The sequence below is a fragment of the Lolium perenne genome, chromosome 5 (assembly GCF_019359855.2).
Source record: "Lolium perenne isolate Kyuss_39 chromosome 5, Kyuss_2.0, whole genome shotgun sequence".
In the NCBI taxonomy this organism is placed as follows: Eukaryota; Viridiplantae; Streptophyta; class Magnoliopsida; order Poales; family Poaceae; genus Lolium; species Lolium perenne.
This window is the reverse complement of record NC_067248.2, coordinates 1,913,415-1,931,354: the sequence shown is the minus strand read 5'-3', so window position 1 is coordinate 1,931,354 and position 17,940 is coordinate 1,913,415. Positions and strand designations below refer to the sequence as shown.

At 42.0% G+C, this 17,940-nt stretch overlaps 1 protein-coding gene and 1 long non-coding RNA gene across 4 annotated transcripts in view; one reads left to right on the top strand and one right to left on the bottom strand.

Moving 5' to 3' along the window:
* Positions 1-1,713: 1,713 nt before the first annotated feature.
* LOC127319753 (uncharacterized) overlaps positions 1,714-17,940 on the bottom strand; it is a 48,946-nt gene continuing 32,719 nt past the window's right edge. For 2 of the 3 annotated variants that reach the window (XM_071819702.1, XM_071819703.1), the window contains exons 11-14: positions 2,833-3,219; positions 2,600-2,737; positions 2,089-2,464; positions 1,714-1,980 (exon numbers count right to left, since the gene is read on the bottom strand). In XM_071819702.1, coding sequence (XP_071675803.1) covers positions 2,096-2,464; positions 2,600-2,737; positions 2,833-3,219 — 894 coding nt within the window. In that variant the 3' untranslated portion in view covers positions 1,714-1,980; positions 2,089-2,095. The remainder of the gene's footprint in view (positions 1,981-2,088; positions 2,465-2,599; positions 2,738-2,832; positions 3,220-17,940) is intronic. The other variant, XM_071819704.1, reaches the window with a different exon arrangement.
* LOC139830950 (uncharacterized) lies at positions 7,514-8,935 on the top strand. The gene is made up of 2 exons (XR_011744498.1): positions 7,514-7,632; positions 7,888-8,935. It is a non-coding gene; the product is annotated as an uncharacterized lncRNA (long non-coding RNA).

Genomic DNA, 17,940 nt, shown 5'->3' with positions numbered 1-17,940 from the left:
GCGATGTGCACGGATTATCGATTTTAGCCGTGCTAACGATATTTCAGACAATGGGTCCCACTATTAGGGTGGCGTGGCAAGATGGAGACGAACGACTAGGACATATCCAATTTGGGTATTTTTTTTAAAATTTTCATGGGACCAACTTATTGGTCCTCTCCCACCTCCAGTCATCTCCCTCCTCCCGTCCCACATTGCAGGGACAACGCCGCCGCAGGCCTCGCGCCAACGCCCTGCACTGGAGATGTCCGACGAACTCGCCGCTGGCCTCGCCAACCCCACCTCCATCCCCGAAGTTTTTCCGTTGGCAGCGGGTCGCTTCCCATGCCGTGCACATCGACAGCGTTGGAGATGCCCTACAAGCTCGTGAACGGCCTCACCACCCCTACCTCCGCCCCCCAATGTCGTGCCGCCGACCGCAGGTCGCCACCCATTCCCAACACATCAATGACGCTAGAGATCGATTTTCGCAGGTCAATCTCGCAACAGTGAGGAGGCACGCGATGGCGGGAATCCACTCATAGGAGGTCTAGGGCCGGCAGCGGCCATATCATTCTTGGCTTCAGATAGATGCAGAGGTGTGGATGGGCGACGCCACCTGCCGGGACGTAGGTGGGGGCAAGGAAGGGCGTTGCCGGTGGCCATGGATGACGCCGGCGATGGTAAGTTGCGCGTTGCCTATAGTGCGGGATTAGGAAAGACGGAAAAAGAAAGGAGATATGAGTTGACTTGTATGTCCCTGAAGAATCTACAGAAAACCCCTAAAAGTTAGTTGTTTAACCTTGATTGTCCTTTGCCGTCACATTTCCGGCCACGTCACCCCAGTGGGATCGGTTGTCATATTCCTTGTTAAGAAGGTTAAACTGGCGAAATCAGTGCACAATGTAATGAATTCTATCAATACCGGTGGATTTTTGCAATTTCTATGAATAGTGGTGGTTTTTCGATATTGTCGTTGTAATGTGGCGGTTCTTTGAAATTCACCCCAGTGAGATGTAATGAACCTGTCTTTAGGGGTTTTCGAAGTTAATGGCATGTTGTTTTCATGAAATTGGCATTTTGAGATGGCAACATGTTAACATGGCCAGCCGGAAATATTTTGATATGGATGGCAGTGGATTTATTTTCAGTAGATGTTTTTTTCGATAAAGAAAATACATTAATATCGATAGATACCAATTACATCCATCCTCTGCAACAACGCAATACCCTAATGGTAATACGGATGCACACAGTCAAAAAAGAAAAAGAAAACTAAGAAAAAAAGTCCCGCTACGGAACTCCAGTAGATGCTTGACCGGAGTGATTCAAATTAAGAAATAAACTCACGAGGCAAGCTGGATATATATAAGGTGAAAAGAGAAACTTTCGACCTCGAGATGTAGCGAAGGGCGTTCCATGTTCCATGTTCAACCCTCAAGCCCCTGCGTTGTTCATTATAACATACCCAAATAAAGAACACTGAACCCCTGTACCGGACTGAATGCTGAAGAATACTACTTTCTACAATTGGAAGGCGGAAGCAGACGCACCACGCACTCACCGCACAAGGCGCACATACATCGGCCGAGACATGCGAAAGGAACAACGAAAAAGTAAATCATCCAGACAGCAGATTACGGTTGGGCAGTGTTTCCGTTCGCCTTTTGCGACCGTCTTGAGGACGACGCGATATACATGTTCTCTTCTCTGTTTCACGACGCCTCGCACCAATTTGTTGGTAACATTTCTCGGCTCCTTTATTTCGAAGATGATGGTATCCGCTAAAATTACAATGCGCGCTGCAAAAATGTACATGGTGACTGATGATACAAAACGATCCACCAAGACCAACCAGGATTGTCAATTTGTCATCATACAGTCTACCGTTTCGAGTAAACATCAAAATCCACAGCTGTCACCTTAGCTAGAAACTGGATCTTTGTGGAAGATCAATCGATTTCCATTATTGCTATTCCTTTCGAACATAGGACGGCAATACTACACACATATGAGCTCCAGTCAGAGAGAGAAAGAGAGATACTACTAGAATCTACAAAATTAAATTATGTGAATAATAACTACAAGATTCGTGGGAGATTAGTTTACCTTTTTGTCATGTTAATGTATGCAAAGTCCCGGACATTTCCCAAATTAAAGTTAACCCTGTTCTCATACCTGCCAAATTGTGAAGCAAGGTATTCATCCACCGCTGCCAATTATTTTTACCTTTGATGCGTGGCGTCATTATGAAGGAATGGGAAATGCAGTTGCAATGTTTGTCAGAGTGAAAGATGCTGGCTAGCGTAGGGTAATAAAAATGGTACCTGTGAGTTGTTGAGTTACAAAAAGCAACAGTGTGATCCTCTGACACTGTAAGCAGAATCGAACGACCTGAGGGACGTTCAACCACAGCAATATTACAGCCCCGTTTTTGGAGTCCGTCGATAAGTTTGATACATGTATTTGATTGCAAATCCCAGATCTGGCAAAAACATGGAGCTTCAGGCGGCACAACAAATAATTTACACATGCATCATTAGTAGTAAGTACTATATTTTACTTCTTTCTACGTGAGCTCTGCATGTGTTGCTATAAAACAATATTGAAGATGTCATACCTGTGCACTCCCCTTAAACTCAGTGTGTGTAACCAAATACTGCAAAGCCCCGCCCGGGCAGAAATAATCAAAAGTGAAAGCAAATCCTTGATCGCACACGAATGAGGCGACGGGAGTAGGAGAATCCATGTTCCACATCTGTCAATCTCAAGCATCAGTACGACATTATTAGGGAAATTGATATGGAAACTGCTCTTATACTAAAAAAAATCTACACCAACTAATTAATAAACCTTTATCGTGGAGTCAATTGAACAACTAGCAAAAGTGTTTCCGGCAGTCTGCGGGTTGAACTTGACTTGATTCACAATGTTCGAGTGTCCTTCGAATGTTCTTATGCACTGCCAGCCAGCCTCCCAGTTCCAAAGTTTGATCAGCGTGTCAAAAGATGCCGAGAGCACTAATGGCTCACTGGGGTGAACTGCCAGTGAGTTGATGCAACTCGCATGACCTCTAAAATTATGCAGCTTCTCCGCTTTTTCATATGAATACACGTGGATGTATCCTTTATCATCGCCGAACACAAATACTTGCAGTGGCTCGATGAATTTAGCTGCCCTAATGGCGAACCCTGGCCGAAACTCCCCATCACTCTTGTCGTTGATTGCCATCACTCTTGTCTACATAAAAATGAAAAATGCTTAATCAGTTCCACTGTTTTAAAAGCAACATGGAAATTTCTCATTTTTTTATAGTGTATCCTGAATTCAGCCGCCCGCACCCTCTCCCATTCTTCTTCCTCCCTCTTTCCCCTGTTTTTCGAGCTAGGGTTCCGGCCGCCTCCGTCCTAGCTCCGGCCGGCACGACGCATATCCTGAGGTTGCTCCCTGCTTGCTCTCTTCTCTCCACATGTCACCTCGAGTTTTCCCGTCGTCCTCCATCCACTACAGCAAGCATTTGCCCATCGCGTCGCTCCTCGCCTCCTGCCTCCGACTGCTCCCCAACGCTGAAGCACGATGAACCAACAACACACTCAACCCTACATGGCGGCAGCGGAGCAGGCAGCTGCACCGGCGCCGGCGCGACACTGCGAGGCTTCTCTGCGCCTAGTTAGGCCTCGGCTCCTGTCCCTACGGCCGATGCAGATGCTTTAGCATCTCGCGCTTGCTGTTTGGGGGGCACCGACGTCGCGCCGCCTGGTCCGTCCCTTCTTGCCTTGCCTCACTGTCCCGTCCATTTGCCGGACGCCCCTTGCGAGCTCCAGGTTCCAAAACGTTTCAATTGTTGAGGTACAATTGAAATGTACAACACCTGCAATTCCGAATTCAGTTGCTCCGAAATTCAGAAAGACCTTATTGTTTTTTATGTGATGATTTTTCGGATACATAGATGCATTTGGCCTCTATAGCTGCAAGTTGCAAACAACCTCTTGAGGTACAACCGTTTAGCTCTGATTTTGCTTTTCCGGTGCATCATGTCCAACTTCCTCTGAACTGTTGCTTGATTTCCTTATGACACATTCTACTGCTTGATTTCATCCGGTTCTTATTTCTCTTCATATGCATAGTCTACTGATCTGCTCTTAATTAAACAGTACTCTGACCATTTCTGGATAGACAGGTCATGCAACAATGCAAGTGATGGCAAAATTGGTAGGCTAGAGTAGTGACGGTTTAATAATACGGTCTTCTTTATGCTACAACCAAGCATTTGTACTTTTCCTGGATCTGCTACATACATGGCTACATAGGACCTCGAGTTTTCCTGTCGTCACTACGGCAAGCGTTTGCCCACGGCGCGTGTGTTCTGCCTCCCGATAGCTACATCCTTAGAACAGCAAGTGTATATGGCTATATCACCTCGAGTTTTCCCGTCGTCCTCCATCCACTACAGCAAGCGTTTGCCCACTGCTCCCCAACGGTGCAGCACGATGAACCAACGAAGCACTCGACCATAGATGGCGGCAGCGGAGTAGGCTGCTGCACCGGCGCCGGCGCTACATCCGACACCGGCGCAGCGCCCCCCAACACGACACCGCGAGTCTTCTCTGCGCCGCCTGGTCCGTCTCCCTCCCATGGCTCCCCTGGCCCCTGCTTGCCTCGCAGTCCCGTCCAAAACGTTCCAATTGTTGAGGTACAATAGAAATGTACAACACCTGTAATTCCGAATTCAGTTGCTCCGAAATTCAGAATGACCTTATTGTTGTTTATGTTTTGTTTTTTCAAATGTATAATTGCATTTGGTCTCTGTAGCTGCAAGTAGCAAACAACCTCTTGAGGTACAGCCGTTCAGCTCTGATTTTGCTTTTCCAGTGCATCATGTCCAATTTTTACCCCCACAGGACTGCTACCCTCTGAACTGTTGGTTGATTTCCTTCTGACACATTCAACTGCTTGATTTCATCCAGTTCTTATTTCTCCTCATATGCATAGTCTACTGATCTGCTCTTAATTAAACAGTACTCTGACCATTTGTGGATAGACAGGTCATGCAACAATGCAAGTGATGGCAAAATTGGTAGGCTAGAGTAGTGACGATTTAATAATACGGTCTTCTTTATGCTACAACCAAACATTTGAAGTTATTTGTACTTTTCTCGGATCTGCTACATACATGGCTACATAGGAAACAGATCAAGTAGCTAAGTATTTAATAAAGAGATCGGAGCTGGATATTTCTTCCAAACTTTCGACTGAATCGTCAGAAAATCTTTATTTGTTTCTGTGAAAAGATAAGGTTTTATTCATTGATGCCGACGAGTTTTAGTGATTCAGGCTTCTTGGGGTACTCATATGGTCCATTTTATTACTAGAGGATCTCCTTGGAAATTAGTGGCGACACTCTTGGTACATGATAATCTGTCTGACAACCAATTTGGTTATTCTGAACTGCCTTACTACTAATAGAATGGTCAGTGATTCTGTTTTTTGGTAAAGAAATTTGTGGTTTATGTATTCAACATTATTATGGGAGGTTGCACAAGCTAGCTGTCCAAATAAAGCAGAGTATTTGTCACTCCCTTCAAAAGGTGAAGTGCATTCTTTATTTTTAAAATAATATCCCTCTGTTGTCAGATAGGTTTATGCTCGATCAACCCATCAAATGAATCTAGAATTCTGGAACCTCAAATTGAAATTTCTCAAGATGGGAAGACACGAAGATTTCTATGAACAACGCTAAAATAGGTAATGTCTTGATTTCTTGTCTGGAACTGTATTGATCTGTCTATGTTGGCCTAACAACTTCAGTGGAGCTTAATTGAATTTTTGAATCTTGAGTTTATGTAGAAATCTGGTTTGGCCAAATTAAAAATCATGTTAACTAGGCGGTGCAGTTTTCTTTGGTGTACTCATAAAGCATTATTTGATTTTAACTGCCCGATGGCAATCACATGTTGTCAATTATAATTCCAGTTATTTGGAACGTACATTCATAACTTCCCTTAATTGTTGGGGTTTAGCTGTGTTTTGGGAAACAGAAATAATTTAGCAAGTGTAAGTGTACAACATTGGCAGCCCTTGAAGCTGAGAGGAGGAAACATAAGCAAACAGGGAGCGACTGCAACATATGGAGCTTAATGGAGAGATAGTTGAAGCAAGAGGATAGTAATGCTGAAGTGACAATGTGACTATTTTTTTCCAATCTTCCAGAATCCATATGCTCTATTTCTGCACAAATGAACCTATACATAATTTTATGAATTAATGAGGTTATTATATAACAAATTTAATTTTTCTGTTGAATTACGAATGACTCGGTAACACAACATCTGAGTTCTATGAAGTATTGCTTCCCAGGTGATGATTAGTTATAAGAACTGAGTATTTTTGTTGCATCCTTTTTTGTTAAGAGCACACACTTGCTTTTTTTACGAAGACATACCAATCACTAGATTTTGGATCATTGGTACCTTGAGCGTGCACATGAGAAAGGTATTACAACCACAACTTTATCGCGTGATGGATAACAGATATTCAGATCCCTCTTTTGATACAGTTGCAATGTTTCTTACAATCATATATACCACCAATTTGAATTTACAATGGAGTTACAATGATAGGTGACAAAACAGCAGCTGCATCCCCTTTGACTTTGCCAACTTTTATGACAGTTGATAGACTATCATGGAATTAGATAAAAACTCCTTTATCAAGCAGATTCATTCAGTTTAGTTATCTCTTACGCTACACGTCTTTCATCTAATTACATAGGTTGGTCTGTGTCCGTGTTAGCTAGGATGGAATCTTAGGTTTATCCTTTTTTACATTGCGCTTGTGTGGTCCATCGATATTTCAAATGTATAGTTCACTGCTTCCAAATGAAACGTACTTTCCTTAGCTTGATTTTTATTTTATGGTTATTGGATTACAAAGTTAAAGGTATGCTATTAACCTGGAATTAATCACCTTGCAAGAAGGTATGTGATTTTATTAGCGTCGGATTGTTCTAATCTATATTTTATTCACCAGTTTTTTGTTGATCGGGTATTGGGGACGAAGAGAAGAACTGGACATGATGTTGGTCAAGAGTTGGCTCCTATCATTTTAGTTCCAAATCAAACTGCCATGATAATTTGTTTTGGCAATATATTCTTGCCAAGAGCAATTGTGGTGTCGCTGCCAATAGGTGCCACAAGTATCAGGTACACACTTCTAAAATTTGCCATTTTCTCCATCTGCATAGATGATTTCCCCTGATTGTACTGATGTTTAAGCAAGTATTGACAGTAATTGTAGTAGTTTTCTACCAGATTGTACCTAACAAGCTCTTTATAAGCATAAAGATAGTCTTTCTGCCGTAAAGATATTGGTTGAATCCCCATGACACCACAGTATCTTGGCAACATAGCTTGTGGAACTTTGTTTGATTACTTTAATTTTTCTCATCTTATTGATTGCAGCATTATCTGGGAAGAGGAAGCCATGACAAGGTGCAGCAGTTCATGGCCATAACCGGTGCAAGGTATCATTATCTTTAATATTTGGACTGGGATTCAGTGCTGACTTGTTAGTTCTGTTTATTATAGATCTTTGCTTCTCTACATTAATTATAGCAACTTCTTAAGTGGTGATGCTGATGTCGGTAGTTAGTTGGTACTCCCTCTGTCCCAAATTAGGATGCATATTTGTTTTGGTGAAAGTCAAACTCTATAAACTTTGATTAAATATATAGAAAATTGTAGCAACATCTACAACATTATCTCAATCTTATTAGAATCATCATGAAATATATTTAATATTATACGCATTTGGAATTATAAAAATTGATATATTTTCATATATAGTTGGACCAACTTTATAAAGTTTGACTTTGACCAAACCTAATATGCATCCTAAATTGGGAAGGAGGGAGTAACTAGCAAAGAAATTTGCAATACAATACAGTAATATCAATGTTGAACTTATTGAATCTATCGTTTGGGCTCATTAAGAAACACTAAAATTTACCTAGCTAGCACCCTTCATGTTGATTTGTCGTCCGCAGCCATCCGATCGTATTTGTGAGCATCCTAGATCATTTAGTCACATAAGACTGGACTATTATGGCGCAACCCATCCACCTCAGCCAGGCCACCCATCAGTGGGCTGCTTCTCTGAATATTGACCTGAGAGTTTTCTTATGAGCCGGGCCGATTGCCGATGGGTTGTTGGTCAGCCAGCAGGTTTTCCTGCCGATCGGCCCTCTTGGATGACTGAATGGCGTAGGCCCAGCTTAATTCTGTTCGCCCCCTTCTCTGCCCTTCACTGCGAAGTAACCGGGAGTAATTAGGCGGAAGCCAGGCCGCCTTCCTTCCATTATTGTTGCTCGAACATAGGCACGTTACTCTGCATGTAGCCGCCTTATTTGCTACTACTCAATTTTTTATTGCTATATTCCTCTTTATATGTTGTGTGCTCCATCCCTCCCGGTTGCCCATATGTGATCTCGCCTCAATTTGTCTTCCAGTCTTATCAATTGCTATCCTTCCTGATTTCTTTTTTGTTTGCTATGGCGGGCGCGGACACCTCACACCTGCGCTTTCGTGGTGCTCCATATATGCCTTCGTGGAAATCGAAACCGCCCGTCCGGCCATGATGAGAGGTAAAAAACCGATCACAACTGATATATTTCAGGTGTTGTAGAGGCGCACATGGGAGATGTTCGAGTCGCTCGGAGGGGAAGTCTACAATTGGAGGGTTGGGTGAAACTTTGAGAGAGATGCTGTGCACGTGCAAGAGGAAAACCTGCCGGCCACCATGATGCTTGTGCTATCAAGCTCAACGCAATAGCGCAGAGAGAGGATCATTTTGTAGCATATGGAATTGCCGTTAGAGTTTCCTGGACAAGTATCACTGCTACTCTCTCTCTGTACCAGTTCAATGAATTGCTATTTATTACTACTTGGTTGATCTTCTATCTCTATTTCTACACGAGTTCATATACATAGTTAAGCTTTGAAATTTGGGGAAAATACTTCATATGTAAGAGATTAATAGTCATACACGCAAATTAGCAAGATAGGTTATTTTCTTTGTCAGGCATACCAAACTCTCAGGGCCCGTTTATCTTGGGGATCTGGTTATGCATTTGGAGTATCATATTATTCCTTGCTCCAAGCCTCCAACATGGCACTAAAATAGTCTCACACGTGTTTTTAAATATTGCTTTCGGATGTACTGCCAAATTTTGAGCTGCATAATTTGATGATATTTGCAATATTCATGGTAACTCTGAGAGGATACTCACTTCATCTGTATGATTGATCGGTCGTGCTACTTTTCTATTTGCTGGGAGATGTTTGGTGCTTCTTTTTTATTTGTAGGTGTTACATAAGCCACAAGTTTCTTTGATGGAAACTGATTATTTGAATCATCCCAGGTAATTTAATCAAGTTACTTCCTGGTACATGGGTCTAAGGGCCACTCTTGCATTCCTTTTGTCTTTGATATTTACTCGCTTTAAAATAGCACAATGCAGAAATCAAAAGATGGTTCACAATCGATCAATTGTTGGTCCGAGGAGAATTTACTACGATTCAGTTGGCAATGAGTGATCTGCAGTGAAACTTCTGAAAAGTTCCATAACTTGGTAAAGAGAAATATATTTTCAAAGAATGAGACTATCAACTAATATGGTAATGATACAATCAAATCGATTTCTCTCGTAATCTTTTGGACAGATTTTTTTCCAGTATTTGCCTTTCTTGTGTCAACACAGCTGGAAAAACTGTTGATAATTTGTTGGAATAGTTGTACTTAGGTTTGTATTGTACTCATTTTGCGCCACTCCCTTTTGTAACTGCTCGTCCCAGCTCTGTAGGAGTCACATTGACCATGTTGCCGGAAGTTTGGAACCGCTCCATTCTCTCGTCCATCGCGCGCCAGTTTGGTATTACCCCTCCAGTCATCTCTCCTCACCTCGCCAGTCATCTCTACCGATATTACCCCTCCACTACCCAGCCCGGTCACGATTTTGGGCACGTTTGGTAGCCTGTGAAGGCATTTTTTGCATGGGTGGAGACACAAAACGGCCAGTTTGGTAGCTTGGGCTTACTCGCATTGTTGCATCACACGGTTCTTAAAGTAGTATTTTGCCTGCATCCAGAGGAACGCCCGAATAGGCAGTTCCTCCAGGGTCTGGCCCGTTCTTTTGCCTCCTGTGCTCGATCGATGCAACTTGTGCACGTGGACTCGGTGTGCTCGATCGATGCAACTTGTGCACGTGGACTCGGTTAAGCTCACTCTCCCTTACCCTACTACACACACCCTCTCTTCAAATCAACACAACTATACTCCGAATCAAAATAAGTTGTACATGAAAAAGATGCGTGTCGATGATACGAATCAATTCCCACAATCGGTTTCGAGTTTCATCAGTCGTAAATCGTCAATTTCGTGTATGAAGTTTTAAGCGAATTTTGCCAAATTTATCGTACACGCTCAACCGTTTGAAATTTCTTTTTAGGAGTAGGATCACCTCACCATTCTGCATGACTTTCATGTTGACAGGTTTTTGTTTCGGTGTACATACATTGATAGATAAATGACTTACAAATATAGTGTAATGTGTACGTATGTGTGAGTAAGGTTTGGAGTACTCTTGCTCAACTTCTCGCTTGCTATCTTCATGGACGGCGACGTGGTGATGATAGATGACAAGTGGGAGGTGATAACCCATGGGGGTGGCGGCATGGTGATGTTCGTCTTCGTGGTCGGCGACGTGGTGATGCTTATGACCAGCGTGACCGGCGGTGTTATGGTGGTATTCAGCTTCGTGGTCGGCGACATGGTGATGCTTGTGACGAGCGTGAACGGCGGTGTCATGGTGGCGTTCGTCTTCATGTTTGGTGACGTGGTGATGCCTATGACCGGCGTGACCGGCGGTGTCATGGTGGTGTTCGGCGACGTCGTCGGTGACATGGTAATGCGTCTGACGGGCGTGAACGACGGTGTCATGGTGGTGTTCGTCTTCGTGTTCGGCGACGTGGTGATGCCTGTGACAGGCGTGCCCCGCGGTGTCATGGTGGTGATGGTTATGGTATGTGATAGGTAGTAATCCATGGCGGTAACCGTGTAGGTGTAGCCAGTGGCGGCGACATTCTTGTTGTACTACATCAAAAGCTTCGGCCTATCATATTCAGCCCAGTCTTGCGCGTAGGTAGCGTAAACCCGCCTTGGCCGCCGTCGGCGAGAGTGACATGGTGGTCTTTCCGCGCACCGGCATCGTGTCAGGCTTCGTGACAGCGACGCCAGGCTTTGTGATAGGTGAGGAGGTGAGAGGTAAGGTCACCATGTGGACAAGTGGTGAGGTTAAAGCTGGGCTCGTATGAAACTAAACAAACTGAGCCTTAGGTTTCTGCTGGGCCAAAAAATTCTGCACAGGCTTCCAAACGACACGCGTTTCATGGCCCATGGCCCGTTCGCAACGCGCAGAGACTCCCGTCTCACTGGCGCAGTCATGCAAAAAATCGACCCAGCCTACCAAACGGGCCCTTTGTTGTTGATCCCCGATGAGCCTTCTCATGTCTAAGTTCGCATGCAGATGGATGCTTTGTCCCACCACGCTCTGAGATGATAAGTTCCGAGCTGGATGGCCCAATGCTTGTGTCAGCGTTGATGACATGGTGGTCGTGTGCTTGTGTCAGCGTTGATGACATGGTGGTCGTGGAGACAGCATGGCCTCCTCCTGCCCATCGCTACCGGAGAGTTCCTAGACTAGTTCATGATACGTCTCAAACGTATCTATAATTTCTTATGTTCCATGCTAGTTTTATGACAATACTCACATGTTTTATATACACTTTATATCATTTTGATGCATTTTCCGGCACTAACCTATTAACAAAATGCCGAAGCGCCAGTTCCTGTTTTCTGCTGTTTTTGGTTTCAGAAATCCTACACAGGAAATATTCTCGGAATTGGACGAAACAATAGCCCACGGTCTTATTTTCCACGGAGCCTTCCAGAAGTCCGAAGAGGAGACGAAGAGGGGCGACGAGGTGGCCACACCCTAGGGGGGCGCGGCCCCACCCCTGGCCGCGCCGCCCTATGGGGTGGGCCCCTCGAGCGTCCCAGACTACGCCCCTTCGCCTATATATTCTCTCCGTCGCGAAAACCCTAGTACCGAGAGCCACGATACGAGAAAACATACTGTGACGCCGTCGCCGCCAATCCCATCTCGGGGGATTCAGGAGATCGCCTCCGGCACCCTGCCGGAGAGGGGAATCATCACCGGAGGGCTCTACACCACCATGCCCGCCTCCGGACTGATGCGTGAGTAGTTCATCCTTGAACTATGGGTCCATAGCAGTAGCTAGATGGTTGTCTTCTCCTCTTGTGCTATCATGTTTAGATCTTGTGAGCTGCCTATCATGATCAAGATCATCTATTTGTAATGCTACATGTTGTGTTTGTTGGGATCCGATGAATATGGAATACTATGTCAAGTTGATTATTGATCTATCATATATGTGTTGTTTATGATCTTGCATGCTCTCCGTTGCTAGTAGAGGCTCTGGCCAAGTTGATACTTGTAACTCCAAGAGGGGGTATTTATGCTCGATAGTGGGTTCATGCCTCCATTGAATGCGGGACGATGTGAGAAAGTTCTAAGGTTGTGGATGTCTTTGTTGCCACTAGGGATAAAACATCAATGCTTTGTCTAAGGATATTTGTATTGTTTACATTACGCATGATACTTAATGCAATTGTCTGTTGTTTGCAACTTAATACTGGAAGGGGTGCGGATGCTAACCCGAAGGTGGACTTTTTAGGCATAGATGCATGCTGGATAGCGGTCTATGTTCTTTGTCGTAATGCCCTAAGTAAATCTCATATTAGTCATCATGATATGTATGTGCATTGTTATGCCCTCTCTATTTGTCAATTGCCCAACTGTAATTTATTCACCCAACATGCTATTTATCTTATTGGAGAGACACCACTAGAGAACTGTGGACCCCGGTCCATTCTTTTACATCTGAAATACAATCTACTGCAATCATTGTTCTCTGCTGTTCTTTGCAAACAAACATCATTCTCCACACCATACGTTTAATCCTTTGTTTACAGCAAGCCGGTGAGATTGACAACCTCACCTTTGTTAAGTTGGGGCAAAGTATTTTGATTGTGTTGTGCGGGTTCCACGTTGGCGCCGGAATCCACTGGTGTTGCGCCGCACTACACTCCTCCACCAACAACCTTCACGTGGCCTTCATCTCCCTCTTGGTTCGATAACCTTGGTTTCTTCGAGGGAAAACTTCTGCCGTACGCATCACACCTTCCTCTTGGGGTTCCCAACGGACGTGTGCTTTACCGTCACAAGCAACTCTTTTTACGGCGCCGTTCTTTGGGGAGATCAAGACACGCTGCAAGGGGAGTCTCTCACATCCAATCTCTTTACTTTGTTTATTGTCTTGCTTTACTTTATTTTATTTTCTGTCTTGTTTGCTTTCTTTATATCAAAAACACAAAAAAATTAGTTACTTGCATTTACTTTATTTAATTCAGTTTGCTTTACTTATTTTTATTGCTGTTAAAATGAATACTCCTGAGAACACTAAGTTGTGTGATTTCACTAGCACCAATAATAATGATTTTATATGCACTCCTATTGCTCCACCTGCTACTACAGCAGAATTTTATGAAATTAAACCTGCTTTACTAAATCTTGTTATGAGAGAGCAATTTTCTGGTGTTAGTACTGATGATGCTGCTGCCCATCTTAATAATTTTGTTGAACTTTGTGAAATGCAAAAGTATAAGGATGTTGATGGGGACATTATAAAACTGAAATTGTTTCCTTTCTCCTTAAGAGGAAGAGCTAAAGATTGGTTGCTATCTTTGCCTAAGAATAGTATTGATTCATGGACTAAATGTAAAGATGCTTTCATTGGTAGATATTATCCTCCTGCTAAAATTATATCTTTGAGAAGTAGCATTATGAATTTTAAGCAATTGGATAATGAACATGTTGCCCAAGCATGGGAAAGAATGAAATCTTTGGTAAAGAATTGCCCTACCCATGGACTGACTACTTGGATGATCATCCAAACCTTTTATGCAGGATTGAATTTTTCTTTAAGGAACCTATTGGATTCAGCTGCTGGAGGTACTTTTATGTCCATCACTTTGGGTGCCGCAACAATACTCTGAATGGCACACTGAAAGGATTCCACAAGGTAAGAAGGTAAATTCTGTTGAAGAAACCTCCTCCTTGAGTGATAAGATTGATGTTATTATGTCTATGCCTGCTAATGGTAGATCTCATGATGATCCTAATAATGTTCCTTTAGCTTCATTGGTTGCTCAAGAAGAGCATGTTGATGTGAAATTCATTAAAAGTAATAATTTCAACAACAATGCTTATAGGAATAATTTTGGTAACAACTATAGGCCATATCCTTCTAATAATGGTAATGGTTATGGTAATTCTTATGGTAATTCTTACAACAATAATAGGAGTGTACCCTCTGGTCTTGAAGTCATGCTTAAAGAATTTATTAGTACACAAACTGCTTTCAACAAATCTGTTGAGGGAAAGCTTGGTAAAATTGATGTTCTTGCTTCTAAGGTTGACAGTCTTGCTGCTGATGTTGATCTTTTAAAACTGAAAGTTATGCCTAATGAAACTAAAGATATTAAGTCATTTGCTACAGCAAACGCTATCCAAGTTCGAATTAATGACAATATTAGAATGATGGCTGAATTGCATGCTAGGTGGGAAAGAGAAGAAAAACTTGCTAAAGAGAATAATGTAGCTAAAGTTTGGACTATTACTACCACTAGTAATGTTGATGCTTCACATGTTGCTAAACCTCCTACTATCAATGGTAAAATAATTGGTGTTGGCGATGTTTCTACTTCTAATACAAAGCATGCAAAATTGCACAAGCTACTTTGAAAGCTTGTTTGTGATAAAAGTGCTGAAATTTTTCAGAGTATTGGGGACAATGATCCCATTGCTTTAGATCATAATGGTTTTGATTTTGATAATTGTCATATCTCTGAAGTTATTAAGTTCTTGCAAAAACTTGCTAGAAGTCCTAATGCTAGTGCTATAAACTTGGCCTTTACAAAACATATTACAAATGCTCTCATAAAAGCTAGAGAAGAGAAATTAAAACTTGAAACTTCTATTCCTAGGAAGTTTGAAGATGGTTGGGAGCCCATCATTAAAATGAAGGTCAATGATTTTGATTGTAATGCTTTATGTGATCTTGGTGCAAGTATTTCTGTTATGCCTAAGAAACTTTATGATATGCTTGACTTGCCACCATTGAAATATTGTTATTTGGATGTTAATCTTGCTGATAATTCTATAAAGAAACCTTTGGGGAGAATTGACAATGTTCACATTACGGTTAACAATAACCTTGTCCCCGTTGATTTTGTTGTTTTGGATATTGAATGCAATGCATCTTGTCCTATTATTTTTGGGAAGACCCTTTCTTCGAACTGTTGGTGCTATTATTGATATGAAAGAAGGAAATATTAAATATCAATTCCCTCTTAAGAAAGGTATGGAACACTTCCCTAGAAAGAGAATGAAGTTGCCTTTTGATTCTATTATTAGAACAAATTATGATGTTGATGCTTCTTCTCTTGATGTTACTTGATTTACACTTTCTGCGCCTAGCTGAAAGGCGTTAAAGAAAAACGCTTATGGGAGACAACCCATTATTTTATTTCTGAAATTTTTGTTTTATATTTGAGTCAAGGTGCTTGCTACTACTGTAGCAATACCTTTGTATCTTTACTTTATTGCATTGTTGTGCCAAGTAAAGTCTTTGATAGAGAGTTGATACTAGATTTGGATTTCTGCGCAGAAACAGATTTTTAGCTGTCACGAATTTGAGCTGTTCTCTCTGTAGGAGAATCTAAAAATTCTAAAAAAATTCGTGAGTAATCCTCAGATATGTACGCAACTTTCATTCAATTTGAGCTTCTTCATCTGAGCATGTTAAGTGCCTCGACAAAATTCGTCTTTACGGACTGTTCTGTTTTGACAGATTCTGCCTTTTATTTCACATTGCCTCTTTTACTGTGTTGAGTGGATTTCTTTGCTCCATTAACTTTCAGTAGCCTTGGGTAATGTCCAGAAGTGTTGGGAATGATTGTGTCCTCTCTGAACATGTGAATTTTTGATTATGCACTAACCCTCTAATGAGATTGTTTTGAGTTTGGTGTGGAGGAAGTTTTCAAGGGTCAAGAGAGGAGGATGATATAATATGATCAAGAAGAGTGAAAAGTCTAAGCTTGGGGATGCCCCCGTGGTTCATCCCTGCATATTTCAAGAAGACTCAAGCATCTAAGCTTGGGGATGCCCAAGGCATCCCCTTCTTCATCAACAACTTATCAGGTCACCTCTAGTGAAACTATATTTTTATTCCGTCACATCTTATGTGCTTTACTTGGAGCGTCTGTACGCTTTTATTTTTGTTTTTGTTTGAATAAATTCGGATCCTAGCATTCCTTGTGTGGGAGAAAGACACGCTCCGCTGTTTCATATGAACACTGGTGTTCTTAGCTTTACTTTTAATGTTCATGGCGAAGGTTGAAAACCGCTTCGTTTATTGCTATTTCGTTGGAAACAGAAAATGCTTCATGTGGTAATTGGTATATTATGTTGAATAATTTGATACTTGGCAATTGTTTTGAGCTCTCAAATAGATCATGTTTAAGCTCTTGCATCATGTAGTTTGAACCTATTAGTGGAGAATTACTGTAGAGCTTGTTGAAATTTGGTTTTGCATGATTGGTCTCTCTAAAGTCTAGATATTTTCTGGTAAAGGTGTTTGAACAACAAGGAAGACAGTGTAGAGTCTTATAATGCTTGCAATATGTTCTTATGCAAGTTTTGCTGTACCGGTTCATACTTGTGTTTGCTTCAAACAACCTTGCTAGCCCGCCTTGTACTGAGAGGGAATGCTTCTCGTGCATCCAAAACCTTGAGCCAAAACTTATGCCATTTGTGTCCACCATAACTACCTACTATGTGGTATTTCTCTGCCATTCCAAGTAAATTGCTTGCGTGCTACCTTTAAAAATTTCATTCCTTGTCTTTGCAATACATAGCTCATGGGAAAGTAGCTTAAAAACTATTGTGGTAAAGAATATGTCGCTTATGTATCTTATTTCTTATAAGTTGCTTGTTGAGCGGTAACCATGTTTCTGAGGACGCCATCAACTGTTCTTTTGTTGAATATCATGTGAGTTGATATGCATGTTCGTCTTGTCTGAAGTAAGGGTGATTTGCCATGAGTTGAATGGTTTGAGTATGCATATTGCTAGAGAAGAACATTGGGCCGCTAACCAAAGCCATGTATCATGGTGGAAGTTTCAGCTTGGACACTAATCCTCAATCTTTTATGAGAATATTATCTGTTGTTGAATGCTTAAGCATTAAAGAGGAGTCCATTATCTGTTTTCTATGTTGTCCCGGTATGGATGTCCTCAAGTTGAGATTTATCAAAAACGAGAAATCAAATGCGATCTATCTCCTTGGACCTTTGTACAGGTGACATAGAGGTACCCCTTTGTGACACTTGGTTGAAACATATGTAATGCAATGATAATCCATGGAAATCCGAGCTAATTAGGACAAGGTGCGAGCACTATTGGTATTCGATGCATGAGGCTTGCAACTTATAGGATGTTTTATGCATAACACATATGAATTATTACTACCGTTGACAAAATTGTTTCCATGTTTTCAAAATAAAAGCTCTAGCACATGAGTAATCCCTACTTCCCTCTGCGAAGGGCCTTTCTTTTACTTTATGTTGAGTCAGTTTACCTACTTCTTTCCATCTTAGAAGCAAACACTTGTGTCAACTGTGTGCATTGATTCTTACATACTTGCTTATTTGCACTCATCATATTACTTTGTGTTGACAATTATCCATGAGATATACATGTTAA